This window comes from Puma concolor, chromosome D4, assembly GCF_028749965.1.
Source record: "Puma concolor isolate L17-30 chromosome D4, mPumCon1.1.hap2, whole genome shotgun sequence".
Classification (NCBI taxonomy): domain Eukaryota; kingdom Metazoa; phylum Chordata; class Mammalia; order Carnivora; family Felidae; genus Puma; species Puma concolor.
Genome location: NC_141679.1, coordinates 85,241,356 through 85,260,730, shown reverse-complemented (window position 1 = coordinate 85,260,730; position 19,375 = coordinate 85,241,356). Strand labels below are relative to the sequence as shown.

Genomic DNA, 19,375 nt, shown 5'->3' with positions numbered 1-19,375 from the left:
ATATATCTTGATGCTTTTTCTGTTAATTTCTTCTTAATGAGTATAGAGCCAGTTTATCTAAACTCATCTTTCCAGGTACCCTCTGTTTTGCTTTCTTTGCTTCCTTATCTTAAAACAATTACAAATAAAAAAATAGGATGAATAGAGTACCTCAGATATAACAGCATTAATCCCCTTTGCAATGTGAGAAATAAATTCTTCAACTTAAATTTTGATACATCTACTAATCAGACACATCTAATAAATTTTGATACATTTCCCACTCGTTCCTTAAAGTCTAATCCACTTTAACTTCTGTTCAGTGTTTCACAGAATGTGCTGGATTGGGGCGCCTGAGTGGCTTAGTTGGTTAAGCATCTGACTTCAACTCAGGTCATGATCCCATGGTTCGTGGGTTTGAGCCCTGCATCGGGCCCTGTGCTGACTGCATGAAGCCTGCTTGGGATTCTCTCTCCCTCCCTTACTCTCTGCCCGTCCCCCACTCGTGCTCATGCACGTGTTCTCTCTCTCAAATAAATATTAAAAAAAAAAAAAAAAGAATGTGCTGGAGAAATAGTCTCCTTTTTGCTTTCATTTGGAGCCATACCATTCATTATTTGTGTATACTTCTCTCTCCCTCATTTTCCATCTCTCTTATTTCTGTCTCTCACAGATTTCAGTAATTGACCCTGTGATCTTATTGCTGAAAAAGTTCCTTCTTTTATTTTTTTTTTTTTTAATTTTTTTTTCAACATTTTTATTTATTTATGGGACAGACAGAGACAGAGCATGAACGGGGGAGGGGCAGAGAGAGAGGGAGACACGGAATCGGAAACAGGTTCCAGGCTCCGAGCCATCAGCCCAGAGCCTGACGCGGGGCTCGAACTCACGGACCGTGAGATCGTGACCTGGCTGAAGTCGGACGCTTAACCGACTGCGCCACCCAGGCACCCCAAAAGTTCCTTCTTAATATACCTGGCCACTCTCTGAAATGTTGACCTTGCTTCTGGCCAGGCCAGTGAACTTTGTCAGTGCACAGAGGAATGAATGGTCTTGAATTCTCTGTTCACGTGGGTTCCACCATTACCACAGGTTGGCACTCTGGGTGTCCTGAAATGTGTTAGAAAAGTGGAGCCAGCAGTCCATTACACAGCTACCTGGCAAACTGAGCAGCTACTTTGTTTTTGTTTTCACACATTTCTCAAGCACATACTCTTTTTTTTTTTTTTTTTTTTTTTTTGGCAAGGAATGCCACAGCCAGATCTTTTTAATCTTAATTGGGAATTTTGGTTAGGTAATCATTTATTCATTCCCTCATTCTTTATCTGCTGTTTACATTTTGTTAAAATCCTTTCGTCTGTTTTTCTTATCTTTGTTTTATTTTATTCCCTACTAGAAGAATCATTATTATGAATATGATGACCTCCCCTGGAATGTTTTTCTTCCACTGTTATTCTGTCTGAATCCAGTCCATCCTTTAATACAGCAGAAATGCAGCCTTTTCATTGAAGAGTTGGAAGAGATCTGAGAAGCCTTCTGGTCCACACCCTGAAGTTCTTTATGAACTTTGTATATATACTTTATGTGCCCTGAGACCACATGATAAATGGAATACCTTAGACTAAGATCCTTGTAGTATTTCTGTAGCCAGAACTGTATGGATAAATGTGAAGATGGTTATTGGAAGATGGCTTTGTCAGGAACAGTGTCAAATCAAGCCTCGGTATTTTAAATTTTATTGTTTAAAAAAAAATTTTTTTTAGTGTTTTATTTATTTTTGAGAGAGAGAGAGACAGAGCATGGATGGGGGTGGGGGGCAGAGAGAGGGGGAGACACGGAATTTGAAGCAGGCTCCAGGCCCTGAACTTCAGCACAGAGCCTGATGCGGGGCTTGAACTCACGAGTTGTGAGATCATGACCTGAGCCCAAGTCGACTGCTTAACTGACTGAGCCACCCAGGCGCCCCTTAATTTTATTGTTTTAAAATGGTGTTGGTATATTCTTTATAAAATGTATTATTACCCTTATTCACTGACTCATTTAACAAACATTTCTTTCATACCTTCTGTGTGCATCTTAACTCTATGCTAGGTGCTTGGAGGAATATGCGACTCCTGTCCTCAAGAAGTTTGAAGTCTAATGGGAAGACAAAGGCATTTACACATAAAGTCAAATAGTAACTCAAAAACAATGTAGTGTAAATCAGTTATTTATGAATATTCCTGAAGTTTTCTTTATGTAACTTCTAGTACTGATTTCTTAAAACAACAGTTTGCAGATATAGTGGCTGAGTAAAAATCAGAAATACATCTAAAAGTGCATGTTATAATGGCTTCTGCATAAATTTCTAGCCATATATGTGGAATTCCTGATTCAGAAGATAGGGATTGGGGTCCGTCTATATTTTTCAGAAGCTCCCTGGGTGATTCTTATGAGTAACCATTACTGGGAATCGCTGGTATATAATATGCCAGCCACTAAGTTTGCTTCATCTTAACACAAATCCAGCAAATTAGCTATTACTATTTCTGTGTTATATGTGAGAAAACTGGACCCCGGAGGCTAAGTAACTTTTTCACATTACTTACTTACAAATAGTAAATGTCAAAGCCAGAATTCTCTTGGCCAGTCTGACCCCGAAGACTATAATCTTCTTGCTGCCTCCTAGTCTCTCCAGTACGGTTGGCAGAAAGGAGCTGCTCTGGAGCTTTGGGTGTTGAGGATTCCCTGTTCCCTTGTTCCTTTCCTCCTCTGTGTCAGCGATGGCCAACGTTCGGGAAAGTTTTATTGAAAGAAAATGTTGTTATAGGAAATCTGAAGCAAAATATGAAAATGAAAATAAGCTACCAATAGTCTCATATTTGGAGGAATTGCTGTTAACATTTTGATGTATTTATTCTAGATTCTGTTTATATAAGTATATTTATTTTAAATATTCTAAACATACATCTTATCTTTTTTGTATTTTTTTGTATATACAAGTAGTACATAAATGCACCGTTTTGTCTTCTTGTCTCCATGGTGTTCCTGCACTTTTACATTTATTAAGGTTATTTCCAGATGTTTTGCATTTTGTGTTGCCCTTGTAATTAGCATCCTCTTCCCCGTAACTTTCTTACTGCTCTTGTGAAGAAATCTGTTGTTTTTATATATCCGTTTTGTAGCCAGCCACTCACTGAATCCTTAGAAGTTCTGATATGCATTACCATCTTCCTGAAGGCTATAGTATGTGCTTTCTCATAAGACTGATGGTAATTACATTTCTAGGCTATTGTTTTTTCAGTTCCCTGTTTGTTGGGGACTTCCAACTGTTTCTAGTGGTTAGAACTCTTCAGCTGCAAATGATAAAGAGAAGTGATGTTGAAAAGCAGCTTGCAGTAGAGCAACTCAGGAGGTACAACTGTGTCTTATGAGTGGCTTAGAACCAGGAGGAAAGGCTCTCATTACCAACCCCTGTCTCATTTCTACTTCTTTGTGCCCATTTGCTCCTTCCTCCCTCTCTTCTGCCTCCCTATCCCCACAGCTACTTTTTCTTCTTCTCTGGTCCACAGTTAATCATTTAACAAGTATTTCTTGAGCTCCTACAATATGCAGGGGCAGCTAGGCACTTGTAGACTTAGAAGATACAGCAGTGAACAAGACAAAGTCCCTGCCTCATGGATCTTGTGGGGGAAATAGACAGGAAGCAAACCTAGTATTGTCAGAATGGGATAAGTGGCATAGCGAAAAATACAGCCTGGCAAGGAAGGTAAGGAATGCTAGGTAGGGGATTTTGCAATTTTATATAGGATGATCAGGGAAGGCCTCTTTGGAAGGTGATGCTTGAGCAGAGTTCTGAAGGAATGAGTTGGGAAGGTATTGGAAAATGGGTGTCCTAAGATGAGGGAGAGCGTGTGCAAAGGTTCTGCAACAGAAGTGTGCCTGATGTATTCAAAGAATAGCAAGGAAGGATGCTTACTGACTACAGTAGAGGGGAAAGGGGGAAGAGTGGGCTCAGAGAAGTAGTGAGAGAGCAGATCATGGAGGATCTTGTACAGAACTTAATTTTTACTCTGGGTACAGTGATGCAATCTGAGTAGACTAGAATGGTATAATGAACCCCTGTACACCCTTCACCCAGCTTCAACATATGGCCAGTCTTGCTTCTTTTATACATTTACCTCCCCTCCTCTCTCAGATTATTTTTATTTATTTTTTGAGAGAGAGAGAGAGAGCGCACGCAAGCGGGAGTGCAGGAGAGGGGGAGAGAGAATCTTAAGTAGGCTCCACGCTTACTTAGCACAGCATACATGTGGATCCCATGACCCTGTGATCATGATCTGAGCTGAAATCAAGAGTCAGACACTCAACCGACTCAGCCACCTAGGCGTCCCCAGATTATTTTCAAGCAATTTCCAACTATCATAATTTCATACCTAAATACTTGTGTATTTTTTTTTTTATTATTTATTTTTGAGACAGAGAGAGACAGAGCATGAACGGGGGAGGGGCAGAGAAAGAGGGAGACACAGAATCGGAAGCAGGCTCCAGGCTCTGAGCCATCAGCCCAGAGCCCGACGCGGGGCTCGAACTCCCGGACCGTGAGATCGTGACCTGAGCTGAAGTTGGCCGCTTAACCGACTGAGCCACCTAGGCGCCCCAATACTTGTGTATTTTTTAACACACAAGAAAATGTAGTTTTCTTTTTTTTTTAATTTTTTTTTTCAACGTTTATTTATTTTTGGGACAGAGAGAGACAGAGCATGAACGGGCGAGGGTCAGAGAGAGAGGGAGACACAGAATCGGAAACAGGCTCCAGGCTCGGAGCCATCAGCCCAGAGCCCGACGCGGGGCTCGAACTCACGGACCACGAGATCGTGACCTGGCTGAAGTCGGACGCTTAACCGACTGCGCCACCCAGGCGCCCCGAAAATGTAGTTTTCTGGTATTGTAATACCACTACTCTCCAAAAAATTAGCAGGAATTCTTTAATATTAACAAACATTTCCCTCACTGTCTCAAATTTTTCTTTTCTTTTGCCAGTTTGTTCGTGTAGGTCTAGATATGAGGTCCATACATTTGGTTGATATGTTTGATTTCCTTTTTAATCTGTAGATTCTTCTTTACTTTTTTTCATTGTAATTTATTTAAGAAACTGGGTCATGTGTCCTGTAGAATTTCCTACATTCTAGATTTTGCTAATTGTATCTCTTTGGTCTCATTTAATAGGTTCCTCGGCTCTCTTTTTCCTATAAACAGGTAGTTAGATCTAGAAACTTGCTCAGATTGAAGTTTGATTTCTGTTAAGGGTATTTTGTACATGCTGATCTGTACTTCATATTGCATCATATCAGGTTATATAGAAGGTCTTCTTGTCTATTTTGTGATGTTCAGGTTGATGCTAGAGTTAGGTGTCATTCATCCATTATTAATTATTATTATTAGGTGTCATCCATACCAACAGCTTTTTCTTCTAATGGTTTTAGTGGTCATTGGTGGGCATTACCTAGATTAATTATTTCATTAGTAGTTGCAAAATAGTGATTTCTAATTTTATTGGTCTTCATATAAAGAACATTTTTTCCTAATCTATTATTTCATTATTCTCAGATATAATCCCTACCAGAAGACAGGATAAATGCTTGATTCTTAAATATTTCCTTCTCCATATCTGGAATTAGCCATTTGTTTAGAGTCTTGATTATTTTTTAGGGATAAATGGCATTGAGATACCAGAGCTTGAACTCCAGAGGTGCTCACTGAATTTTATTTTTTTCCTTGTAGGCATTTCAGGGGATAGAGCTCAGAAAAAAATAAGTTTTTTAAGAGGAAGTACATTGTGAGTTAATGTTGATAATTTCTGTATAAATTTAGGATTATAGAGTATTTACTTAACTTTTTTGATTATATGTTTATGTATCTGTTTCTTTTTTTAAAATTAATTTATTTTTTTAACATATGAAATTTATTGTCAAATTGGTTTCCATACAACACTATGTATCTGTTTCTTATGCTGAAAGTTCTGGTTCCAGAATAGAGATATCATCGTCATTACTAACACTATGATTACTAAAAACAGTTGAAGATAGATAAATAATTTTTTCTTTTTTGCCCTTTTGATATGTTCTATTAGGGAATGTACAAATTGCTGTGTGATAAAGTTACTTAAAATAACTCCTCTCTTTGTAGTTAAAATGCCAACTCAATATTACACTTGGGTTCATTTGCCTTTGCTTTTATTTTTAGAAATTGCACTTCTAATTTTTTTAAAGAAATATATAAAATGTACATGGTTTCAAAGTTGAGTACATAAAACAAGGTAAAATCAGGGAAATTTAGCTTCAATTCTTGTCTCTTCTATTCATAGTCATTTTAAAAAAGGTTTTGGTTTTTCTGTTCGCTTAAATCTATGTGTAAGCATATTTATATTCATATACCCCTCTTTTTAGGTTATAAATAGCATTTTGTACACACCATTTTATGCAATACTTTTTTCACTTAGCAACACATCTTGGGAATTACTCTGGTGAATATATAGAGATAGGCTTCATTCCATTTTACAGCTTCATAATAAGCCATGATATGGAGGTGCCATAGTTTAGCCAATTGGTTTCCTTTTGAAGGAAGTTTGAGTGTTTTCAGGTTTTTGGTGTTGAAAATGACACTGCAGTGAGTAGCCTAATGCATTGTGTTGTGTTGTGTTTATTTTTCCCAGTGTATCTAAGAATCCTGGAAGTGGTATGGTTGGGTCATAGGGTAAATATGTGATCTCCCTTGATATTGCCACATTCCCTTCGGTAGGTGTTTTGCTAGTTTGCATTCCTCTAATAAGGTACAGAATGTTATTTCCTCACAGCTGTAAGCTTTCAGATTTTTGCCAATTTGATAGATGTATATCTCAGCATATTATTATTATTAATGTGGTTGAGCATCTTTCCATTTGTTAAGAACCATTTGAATATCCTTTTCTGTGGACATTTCATATTTCTTATCCATTTTTCTGTAGAATTGTTGGTCACTGTCTTCTCTACTTTTAGAATCTTTATATATTAAGAATATTAACCTTTATTTTTTTCTAGTTTGTCATTTTTCTTTTTACTTTACTAATTTTTTACCATACAAAAATGTTTTTATTTTGTGTGGTCATATTGTTTTCTTCTTACTGTGACGTTTATAATTTACATCTTAAAAGACTCCTGTTGGCTGCTGTGTTGGGAAGAGACTGGCAGGAGTGGGCCTGGGGGAGGCAAGGGCAGAAACAAGATCAGTTTGAAGGTAGTGGTAATAATCCAGCGTTGGTAACTTTGGAGATGGTTCTGGATATATTCTGAAATTTCTGTTGATGGATAGGATGTTAGATATCAGAGAAAGAAAAGAGTGGAGATGTTTTTGGCCTAACATGATTGAGTTGCCATTAACTGAGAAGGAGAAGCCTGTGGGAGGGGCAGATTTGGGGCAAGATCAAGAGTTCCGTTATGGACATATAAAGTTTGAAACACCTATTGGATATCCAAGTGGAGGAGGTGCCATATAGGGAGCTGAATATGTGAGTCCGTAATTTCAGGGAATGTTTAGGTCTAGGAATAATCATTTGGGAGTTATCAGCATGTAGATGATATTTATTTAGGCTTTCTCTTTTTATTTATTTATTGAGGTATGCTTCTATATACTGAAATGTACAGATATTAAGTATACAGTTCAGTGACTTGTGACAAGCATATAGACCTGTGTAACTAGCATCCCAATCAAGTATAGAGTATTTGTGTACCCCAGAAAGTTCTCTCGTGCCTCTTTCTAGTTGGGGTACTCCCCATAGGCAGCTATTGTTCTGATTTGTATTACCACAATTTAGCTTCTCTTCTTGTTGATTATATTTAAAACAGAAGGCGGCTGAGATCACCAAGGGTATGAATGTAGGTACAGAAAAGAAAAGATCCAAATAGTATGACTTGGGGAATGCCAAAGATTTGAGGGGAATATGAGGAATTGGCAAGGAAACTAGGAAAGAGTAACCTGGAAGATAGGATGAGAACCAGATCAAATGGAGCCCTGGAAACCAAGTGAAAAAACTGGTTCAAAAAGGAGTGAGTGATGAACTGTTTCAAATGCTGTCACGAAGTCTTGAAAGATGAGGATTCCAAATGGACCAGTAGATTTAGCAATAAGGGGTCATTGGTGACCTCGCAAACTGCTTTTGAGGAGTGTGGGGAGCCCAAGTGCTTGATTGCAGTGGGTTTGAGGGAAAGCGAGGGGAGGAACCAGACAGCAAGAACACAGCATTTTGAGGAGCAGAAAAGTGGTATAGTAACTGGGAGTACAGGATCAAAGAAGGATTTTTTTTTTTTTTAGATGAGCAGTATTTCAGTATCTTTGTGTGCTGATGCAGTCGACCCAGTCAGTAGGAGGAAAAACCAAAAATCAGAGAAAATTGCTTGAGTGATGCCCTTGAGTCAGCAAAAAGTTAGCCCCTGAGTGCGCAGAGGAGGAGCTGGCCTGAGGTATGGGCCTACCCAGTTCACCCGCTGTAATAGGAGGGGAAGGTAGGCAGAAGTTCTCTTTTGGTTGTTTCTCTGTCTCCATGACGAAGGATGGATGGACGGACGGATGGACAGAAGGATGGATGGGAGGGAGATGGAAAATGTCAGAAGTTGAGGAGAGAATTCTAAGTGTGAATTAGAATTAGTCTGAGAATGGAAGAGTTAATCTATCATCACTTCACACCCTTACTGATAATAGTTCTGTAACTTTGATAAGTTACTTACGTTTCCTAAACTCAGTTTGTTGATGGAGCTAGTTGTAACCCAGCTCTTAAGACTGTTGAGAGGACAAATTGAGAAAACACCGAGCATTGTTCCTGGCCCATAGTAGGTATTTAATAAAGGGTTATTCCTTTCCAAAGTGTAGCAATAAAATTATTAATAGATTACGTGCAGAATAATACTTGTAATATTTAAAATATCACTTTAATAGTCTAAAACTTTTTCAAATGCGCAGTTAATATCTGTTGATTATTTGAACGTATATATTCAGATTCTGAAATTAAATATGTGCCACATTTTAAAAAAGAATTAGATCCTTTTCTTCTGGTTTGCCACTTAAATTTATAGGACCTTATTTGATAAATTTGTTCCACTGGTTTGTTGAAAAGATGGTCTTAGTAACATGTTTTAGAAGTTCTAAGTCACTATTTCAGAGTTCTGTTTGATCTAAGTTCAGTTTGGCTATGTTCAAGAATGGAATGGGGTTGAACCTATTCATTGCAGTTTTTTTGTTTTTTGTTTTTGGAGGGGGGGAGAGAGAGAATCTTAAGCAAGCATGGAACCTGACATGGGACTAGATCTCATGACTGTGAGGTCATGACCTGAGCCAAAATCAAGAGTCAGATGCTTAGAGTGCCTGGATGACTCAGTCCGTTAAGCATCCAACTTTGGTTCAGGTCATGATCTTGTGGTTCATGAGTTCGAGACCCGCATCAAGCTGTCTCCTGTCAGCACAGAGCCCGCTTCAGATCCTGTCTCCCTCTCTTTCTTTCTCTCTCTCAAAAATAAATAAACATTTTTTTTAAATAAAAAAAAATATGAGTCAGACACTTAACCAATTGAGCCTCCCAGAGTGGCCCTCATTGCAGATTTTAAGATCTAAGATTGATTTATTTTTAAATTTAGGTATGGAAATTTTCTAATACTCACAGAAATGGAGAGTATAATAGATCTCCATGTACTTATGTATCTACCACCTTAAATGATATTCAGGATAATATGGACACTTAAATGATCTATGAGAATATATGGAATTAACTTGTCTTGATTCACTAATGAGTAAGAGCTAAAGATTCTGATGTAATAATAATTTAATCTGAATTCCTTCAATCATTATTTTATTCACTGATTCATGCAATAAAATTTATTGAGGGTCAACTTTGTTCATTAGTCTAATGGCTAAGAGCCTTGCCTGAGTGCAAGTCTTAGCTGTGCTATTTCTTAGCTGTGTTGGCCTAAGGCTAATCAAAGTATTCTGGGCTTCAGTTTCCACACTGACAAAATTAAGATAATGCCAGTATCCACTTCATAGGCTTGTTAGGAGGAGTAATTGAGGTACATTGGCTTGCTCAATAAACGTTAGCTGCTATTATTATAAAAATTCTTTTTCCTGGGGCACCTGGGTGGCTCAGTTGGTTGGGCGTCGACTTCAGCTCAGGTCATGATCTCACAGTTGGTGGGTTCGAGCCCTGCATCGGGCTCTGTGCTGACAGCTCGGAGCCTGGAGCCTGGTTCAAAATCTGTGTCTTCTCCTCTCTCTGCCCCTCCCATGCTCATGTTCTGTCTTGCTCTGTCTCTCAATAATAAATAAACGTTAAAAAAAAAATTTTTTTTTAAATTCTTTTTCCTTTTCCTCCTCCTCATCTTTGTCTTCTAGATTTTGTGCTAGGTGTCACTGGAGAATATGAGAGGATTAAGATGTAGACCTTCACCCTAAAGAACTGGAATTCCAAAATCCCACAGTATTAGAACCAGGAGAGATTTTCAAGCTTATCCAGTTCAGTGAGCCCAGAAAGCGTTAGTGAACTGTCTATCACATAGCTCTTAGTGGCAAAGCCAGGCCAAAGCTCAGGTCCTTTAGCTGTGAATGCTCTTCTTACAGAATGGCTGCTCTGTCGGTTTGACTCTGCCCCACTCCTTAAACCCTAGTCCTTCTAAATTGACAGTCCTGACCTGATCGTATTTCAGGGATCTGCCTTTTCAGGGTGCAAGCATCGAAGTATATGTGAGGCTTTTTGCACACATCAGACCTGAATATGCCCCGGACACTCCCTCCTTAAGATTCCAAGGAAGACTTGCTAGGGAAGGTAGACAGGCTGTCTCTCTGTGTGTAATCACAAAGATGTTTTTATCTTCCTCTTGTATCACAGCCCAGGAGTTAAAGTCACTATTTGAAAAAAAGTCCCTCAAAGAGAAACCTCCAAGTTCTGGAAAGCAGTCAATATTATCTGTACGACTGGAGCAGTGCCCTCTACAGCTGAATAACCCCTTTAATGAGTATTCCAAATTTGATGGCAAGGTAAGTAAAAATAAAACTTTGTCCCCTTAAATAAAACCTCAATTGAGTGGAATTGTTTTGTTGGTATTATTATTAAATTTCGGTTTTCAAAAATGACTCAAAGTAATTATAGAATGTCCCTCACATTTTCTAAGACTGAAGATGTGAAAAAGTCTGCATTTGGGCTTGATAGTGTTTCCACAGCAATATGTTTGATGAAGGATTAAAACAAAAGTAGTCTTGAGATATTTGTATGCGTGTTTTTTCCCCCGTTTTATCTTCCAAGAGTATACTTGAGGATTTGGGTTAGTTGGGTTGTGATTCGTCAAGGCCTGATTGTGCTGGGAACGCTTTGAAAGTGGTTCTGGGAGGCAGTTTGCATTGTTTTGGTCTGACTCTTCATTATAACTGCAGAAATTGTTGAGCTTCGAGCTTCATTTCAGAATTCTAGGCCATTGTTTGCATGTCTGTATTTCATTGTAGGGAATCTTGTTTGACACTCACTATGCAGGGTGAGTTTTTTCTGTTTATTCTAACAATTTGTAGTTGTAAAATTAAAGCATGTCTATTTTCCTTTTAGAAAAATGGCCACTGTTGTAGGCGGAGCATAGTTCCATGTGCAGCACCCCCCCCCCCCTCCGCCCCCCACATTCCCTGCCATTCTGTGTTTCTGCGCTAAGCTGAGCTGGGCTTCTTTCAGGCGACAGTAGCAGTTGATTTTTGTATTTATTGCCATTGTATTTGCTGTCTGGTAGTGGTGGGGGGTGCTGAGTATCGCTTGTTGGGGGTTGTGTACAATTTGTCTTATTTTAACACCCTTGCAATTAATAAACATACAGCTCTTTGCTTATGTTTGTATTTTTCATATTCAATTTCTGGTTAGGTGCTGGTGTGGTCAGTTGTCATCTTTGAGCAAGATGTTTTCTCTTCAAAACACTTTCTCAGCCGGTTCAGCATGTTTCCATAGTTTTAAGTAAGCATATATGGCCATGGGCAAGTGAGGTTATTGATGTTGGTGGGAAAGGAGATAAAATGCGTAAGTTACATAAAGATACTAATATGCTCAGGAGTTGCCTCCAAAAAACCTCTGCAAGTACCTTGAGTAAATGAGAGATTGTATTGATGTAAAGCTTCTCTTTAGCCTGCCCCTGCCACCGCTCCTGTTTCTTCCTGTGGAATGTGGCAAAGAGGAGGATGGATCCCTCTAGGGGACAGGAATGTCAGCCTCTGGAAAACAGAGAATTGGACTGTAGGGGATTTTTTTTTTTTAAACAACCATTGATTCATTTAGATATGTGAGAAGTTATTGTTGGATTTAGGTTATAGGGCTGGAATTTATTTGCTTCCATTGCCTGATCCCATCTCATTGTTTGAGGGCATAATTGCCGGAATAATTACTATGTAATAATGCTTTGATGCCAACAAAATAGCATAGATCTCTTAAAATATTATGTCCTAGAACTCTCATTATACATTAGATTTTGTTATAAATTACTTAGCTTTGGATTTGACAGAAAGTTGTGAAGTGTTCTTGGTATATATCTAACTTTTAAAGTGCCAGGAGAAATTTTTTAAAAATTGTGAAGAAGCCATTTCCTCAGTCACAAAGGAATTACTTTTGCTAGATGTGTTTACATTTAAGACTCTGGGTGCTTTTGTCATATCAGATCTATTTGTAATCAGCAAAGGATGTGTACATGGGGCAGTCACCATTACACTTTGATTAAGAAAGATTTATATATCGATAAGTCTATCTTATGATGCTATGCTATTTTATTGTTATCCTACATATTACAATTGCTAAAATACAATTAAACCCTTGTTCTCATCTATTATTTAATATTGATGCATTTGGCAGATACGTAATGAAAGTGGCTAATATTTGAAGGATATTGTACTGTACATATTAAATTAGTCTTTCTTTATCTTTGTGAAATGCATCAATATGATATTCAATGACATCTCAATGATTAATAGAGAATTATACTTGAGTCAAGCCTTTTTGTAACCTAGAAATTAAAATGACTATTCAAATAACACCTCAAAATGATCAAATTAGCATTTTGTGATTGCATAATAATGGGATTGTAGTAGTTATAACAGCACCATGGCTGCCTCTAGAGTTAAGATCGTGTCAACCCCTTGATAATAAAGCCTTTTCTGTGAGAGTCGACTTTAATAATTTCCAGATTGATTCTTCCCATAAATCATTTGACGTTCAGCACTAAATTTTTGTTACTGTTGTAACTTAAAATTATTTTATTTTTATTCAGCTCATATTTAACAAGTGAAATGAGTGTCCTGTTTTAATGATTCACCATCTTGTCATTGTACTCCATGCTTTTTGCCTCAAATATAAGGATTTTTCATGTACTTTGGTAGTCCCTTATTTTTTTCCCCCACAAAGGTTTGTTAAAGCCACTAAAATATGTACAGTTTTTTCACGTACAAATATTCACAATGCTTTTCTTGGGAATAACGCTTGCCTTATTTACATAATTAACTGAGTTGCTTAGGTCTCTTGGGCAAATGGTACATAATTGGGGAGAGAAGGGGACAGGGAAGAGTTTGGGGTCTAATTAAATATGCTAAAAAACTACTTAATTATATATTTCCTCAAGAGACTAACTGCTGTGAAATCCTCCTTAAGATTAAACTAGCGTCAGTTTTGAAAAAGATTTTGTTTTTGGTATGACTTTACAATTACATTGCGGTTAAGCTGGCATGTCTAGTGTCTTTAACGGTTTGTGCGAACTGGATTGTTGTTGGTTTTAGTGATTCTGAGGGTAAGCATCTCTTAGCTTTTGTGCTAAATTGATGTGAATACTTTCAAATAATTTTTGGTTCTTGTAGCAGTTTAATAATTTCATTTCTAAAAATTGTGGTTGATTAATAATTTCTTGGAGACATACAGTTGAGAGGGAAAGGCTGTGCTTAGGCATGTGCTTTGTTGTAATTTTGACAATTTTTTGGATCAGGTTAATTATGTTTATATTATCTCTTTGGTAAATTGCTGTCTGTGGCCTGTTTTAGATTCACTGATTATTGATCAATTTGATCATTATGATCAATTATTGATCAATTATGATCTGTTTACTGATCGTTTGTAAAAAGCCCAAGATAGATTGTAAGTGGTTTGAGGGAATGCTTAGTCAGACTAGGCAAAACCAGGCTCAGCCATCTGCCTGAATTTTTGGGGCTTGTTGAAAACAAGACTTCAGGTAGCCTAATTAACAACACAAAATCTCTGTTCTGGAGATTGAGACAGTCAGAAAACTTGTTGTCCCAGTGCTGATTTCACTGTATGTGGGATACGTTGGGTGTGGCAAGGAGTTGTTTTGAGGTGATGAAGGAGTGAGCTCTACTGATAACACAGTAAGCACTCAGCACTGATTTAAGTATCCCTAAATATGTGGATTTCTGCCCTGTGTTTCTGTCTGTTTCAAATGAGGCCGTGTTTTTGCAGGTATCTAACCCTTTCCGTTCCATGCCATGTCGCTTACTTGAGAAACTTTTGCTAGTATGTCATCACTATTTTGATTAAACTGAGTTTGCAAATATTATCATCATTAGACCATTAGAATTTAAGGTACTCATTTCCTGTCATTATAGTTACTATTAAGAAATGGTGCCGATTATTAGTTGTGACCTCTTGCTCAGGTTTTCCATCTCTCCAAACCTCGGTTTCTTTACTGATAAAAGAAATGAGAGTTCCTTCCTCACAAGGCTGATGTGACCATCACATAAGATAATACTAGGATAGAGCACCGAGCACAAGAGAAGCAGTATAATTTACTTAGTAAGTAGACCTATTTTGTAGTAAGACCTAAGTTGAATCCTGACTCCACCACTTATGATGCGACCTCAGGCTAGTTTCTTAACCTCATGAAGCTCCAGTCCTCCTCTGTGGGTTGAGATGATGATAATGTGTCTTCCTTATGAGGATCAATTGAGATAAGGTCTGTTTACCAAGACATGTAGCACGTAACAGAAGGACTCAACAAATACCCCACTTTTGCTCCTTTCTCTGTGTAAAGGATGAGGGCCAGTGATGCTGTCTTTTCTGTGTACTTCATTAGATTATTGACAGGATTCAGAGGAAATGTGTTCTTAAAACCAGGAGTTTAGAAATAGCATCGTTAAACAAGATGTGCAGCAGACTGGGTGAAGGTGGGCTGTGTGAAGTCCAGGGAGTCCAGTGAAGTTTTGAGGTTTTGGCCTTTAACTTTAAATAGAAAGATTAAGACAAGTAATTACTTCCTTTTTTTGTGGGGGAGAGTAGCAAAGCATGATAGGAGGTAGTTCTAGATTAGTAATTGCTTAGCAGTTTACTAAAATGCTAAATGTTTATTTGCCTTAGCTAAATTCTACTTTAACTATAAGGAGAACGTTTGCCTTAACAAGTGCTTGAAAAAGCAGAACCAGTTCTTGTTCATTTAGACAACTGTGACTTTGATTGTGTTAACTTATTAGAAAGTAACCATTTCTCTGTTAGAAACTGTTTTAACTGAAGCTGCAGAGAGCATGGGGGAAGGGATAATTCATGAGTGCTAATTGCTTGGCTGTTAATTTTCATAAGTGTTGATAGAAGCAGTTCCTTAAATTAAACTTTGTTTAAAATGTATCAGGGGAAATATTCCACAATGTCGAGCCTGAAGTGAAAATTAATATGAATGCTGTGGCAATTAACACATACTGGTTAATAGCTTTTAGCAGCATTTTGGGATGATAGTCCTTAAATACATTTTTGCATGCTGCTCTTGTTTCAGCATTGTTCCAGTCTATGTCTGGATAATTATGAACAAATGTTTTCTACAATCATTGGCATTAAATAGCTCTCTTCAAAGAAAGTCACTTAAAACTTTGCAGAAAAGCATGAAGTCGCTGAGAAATGTGGCAAACTCAGAAAAGGTCAGCGAATTGAAATTATGTTTAAAAAAATTGCCTTTAGAGGAACATCTGAACTTGGAATATTTGCTATTATAATGGAAATGGTCCCCTCTACTATGTGGAGTTACTTTATTAGTTCAGGCTCTCTTTCCAAAAAATTATAATCTGGACTTTATTGCCAGTTATGTTTCTAGACAGCAGTTTTTGTTTATTGCTGCCTGAGCTGAGGTGTGGCCTTGAGCCTAAGAGCCTTCTGGCTTTGAGTTTCTTTCTTTCTTTTCCACCCCTCAAGTTGACCAGCCCCCACCCTTTCAGTGAAAGTGCTCCTGGGGTTCACTTGTTTGCACCCATTGAGAGACAAATTTAAGATGGCAGAGTGTTTTGAGTTAGGGGCTACTTAGCTCTTCCATTGATTGGCTTCATCTTACATACCTTTTTAATAAAGGAGACTAAGTCCCAACATCATTTTCGTGGTTATTCTTTTGGCCTCTTATCTCTGTGACTGCATTCTGTTAGTCTCCTTTTTCATAGACCAGTTTTTATTAGTCTGTTCTATTTCTAAAGGAAGATAGTAGCTGTTCACTACCTCTTTTTTTTTTTTTTTTTTTTTTAATTTTTTTTTTTCAACGTTTATTTATTTTTGGGACAGAGAGAGACAGAGCATGAACACGGGCGAGGGGCAGAGAGAGAGGGAGACACAGAATCGGAAACAGGCTCCAGGCTCTGAGCCATCAGCCCAGAGCCCGACGCGGGGCTCGAACTCACGGAGCGCGAGATCGTGACCTGGCTGAAGTCAGACGCTTAACCGACTGCGCCACCCAGGCGCCCCTGTTCACTACCTCTTTATACTACCTCTTTCTACTAATAGAAGGACCAAATTCATTAATTTAAAAACATCTCTTAGTAAGATTATTTTCCCCTTACCATTGTATTAATGCACTTCTCTTCCTTTTGCTTGACATTATACAGGAAATCCCAAGGAGAGATGTTGGGATATCTGTCTGGGTGGCATTCAAAACGAATTAAATAGGAATCTTACAATGAAAGACTGTGTTTTCAGCATTCCACTGTGAAGTTAAATTTTGGAGACTGAATTCTTAAAACTAGTTGATTCCATTCTGAGCTTTCTGTCTCGGCCCTGCTTCTTCCAGTCTGTAGTGGCTTCCTCTGGTTGTGGAACAATCTTCCAGAAATTCCTGTTAGAGGTAGGAATGACCATTGGCTTTAGAGGGTTTTCAAAGGAAAGTAGAATTTTGCAGGCCTGGATTAGAAATCCGACTTTGCCATTTACTTGCTGTGTGATATTAGGCAAGTCATTTTTGCCTCTTTGAGCCTGTTTTCATATGTATAAATGAAGTTAATGATGTCTTTAAATGTTGTCACAAGGATTTAATGAAAATGGGAAATGCATAAATAGCAAAGTGCCTGGTACACGGACAGTGCTGAGAGACTTACTGGTTTCCTTTATTTTCCCACATTGCCATTCATTTGCTCCGTGTTTAGTGAGGTCCTACTATGTACCAGACACTGTGAAGTAAAATCTGGATACATGGTGAGCAAAAATGCACCTGGTTTCTGACCTTGGAACTTACTCTCTTGGCAGGAAGATAGATGTTATGTAAATAATCACCCGACTGAATGCAAAATTGCCATCATCGTATACCCACAGCTAATAATTACTAAGTTCCAAGAAAGGTAGTTGGGGCCTTCAGAGCATTATCATAAGGGCATCTGACCTAGTCTAAGGGCTCAGGGATGGCATCCCTGTGAAGGTGACTTTTGATCTGAGAGTTGAAGAGCTAACTTGGTGAAGGGGGAGTAGAAAGGACAAATAGAGGATCTGAGGCAAGGGGGTAGCTTCGCAGTTTTGAGGAACTGAAAGAAGGCTGTGTGACTGGGGACTCAGGGTGAGGCAGAGTATGGTACAAGGTAAAGCTGCAGGGGCCAGACCATGTATGGCTGGTGGACGTGTCCTCTTTAACCTAAGAATATTGGAAAGCCTTTGACAAATTTAAATGAGGAGAGAAGGTAATCAGATTTATGTTTTGAAAAGATCACTGGGCTGTGCTGAAGGGAGTACAACCTGAGAAGGGGTTTTGAGGCCAGAGAGACAATCAAGAAACTTTTTGCAGTGGTCCAGTTAGGAGAGATGGTAACTTGGGTTTACTTATTGGTGATGTAGAAGGAGTGTTTGAATTCCAGAGATGTTAGTAAGTAAAAGTGCTAAGACTTGATGATGGATTACATGTCAGGGAATAGGGGAGAAAAGGGTTTCAAGGGCGGTACCTTGATCCAATGGAACTGAATGGAAGATGATTCCATCCCTGAATTAGGATGCACCGAAAGAGGGCTGAGGATGAAGCAGATGTTACCTTTGTGAGCTGGTTTGGGCCTGGTGACGGCAGATCACAGCTTATTACCACATCCTTGAAGTTACTACGCGTTCTTTTTGTGGGGGAGGGGTGTGCAGCATACCCTGCTTGTTTGGTTTGTATTTGGGTCATCTGAGGCAGGGGTCTCTGAGATGAGAGTGGGCTGGGAGCCAGAAGCCTTCTCTTTGTTCCCACTTCACAGCCAGCTTTGGAACTCTGGCTGAAGAATTGCCCTGGAGATTGGTCACCTCTTCTCTGAGATGGGCTGTGTACTCTCAGATGCCCAACCCAGCTCACCAGGCTGTTAAGAGGAGAAAATAAATGAGAGAGTAATTTTAGATGAGGCAGATGTCAGGTGTCATTTAAGAAAGTATATTGATTGTAATTCTTGGAGGTTAGAGGGCTGAAAGTAAAACACAGACATATTTATGTTGTAACAAGATTACTGGTGTAGCACTATCTTCTTCCTAGCTAAAGAAATACCAGATTAGCAGACGAAATCTGGTTGGACTGTATATCAAGCACTGAGGGTCCCAAGGAAGAAAGCCTAGGAGATAATCCTTGTTGGTTGTGGTGAGGCTAGGCATGGTGGGGTTTTACACTGAGCCTCCGCATCTAGGGCACCCTACTCTGTAATTTGCAGTAGAGCGATTTCCTTGTCCCTCAAAGTACTAGGTCCTGATGTTACTGTCTTGAAGAGAACTAGGTAAGAGAAATCAAATGACAGCTTAGGGTCACTCAGCTGGACACAGAATCTAAGTGTTCTTATTCTCAGAGATTTTTATTTTCATTCTTGCTGGCATTCATATCACAAAATGGAAACTTGATTTCCGGGACTAGAAAACAACATGGTAGAAAGAACACAGGTGTGGAATCAGAAAATGTCAGTTTTTCAGTTCATGAGTTCGAGCTTCACATAGGGTTCTGTGCTGACAGCTCAGAGCCTGGAGCCTGCTTCAGATTCTGTGACTCCCTCTCTGCTCCTCCCCATCTCATGCTCTGTCGCTCTCTGACTCTCAAAAATAAATAAACGTTAAAAAAGAAATAAAAAAAGAAAAAGAAAATGTGAGCTTTAGCTTTGGTAGTGCCATGGGGTCTGGGACAAGTCACCTCCCATC

General features: G+C 38.7%; 1 protein-coding gene across 7 annotated transcripts in view; it reads left to right on the top strand.

Moving 5' to 3' along the window:
* MAPKAP1 (MAPK associated protein 1) overlaps positions 1-19,375 on the top strand; it is a 247,686-nt gene that overhangs the window by 34,335 nt on the left and 193,976 nt on the right. For all 7 annotated transcript variants that reach the window (XM_086684026.1, XM_086684024.1, XM_086684023.1 and 4 more), the window contains one exon: positions 10,868-11,016. In XM_086684026.1, the coding sequence (XP_086540152.1) occupies positions 10,868-11,016 (149 nt within the window). The remainder of the gene's footprint in view (positions 1-10,867; positions 11,017-19,375) is intronic.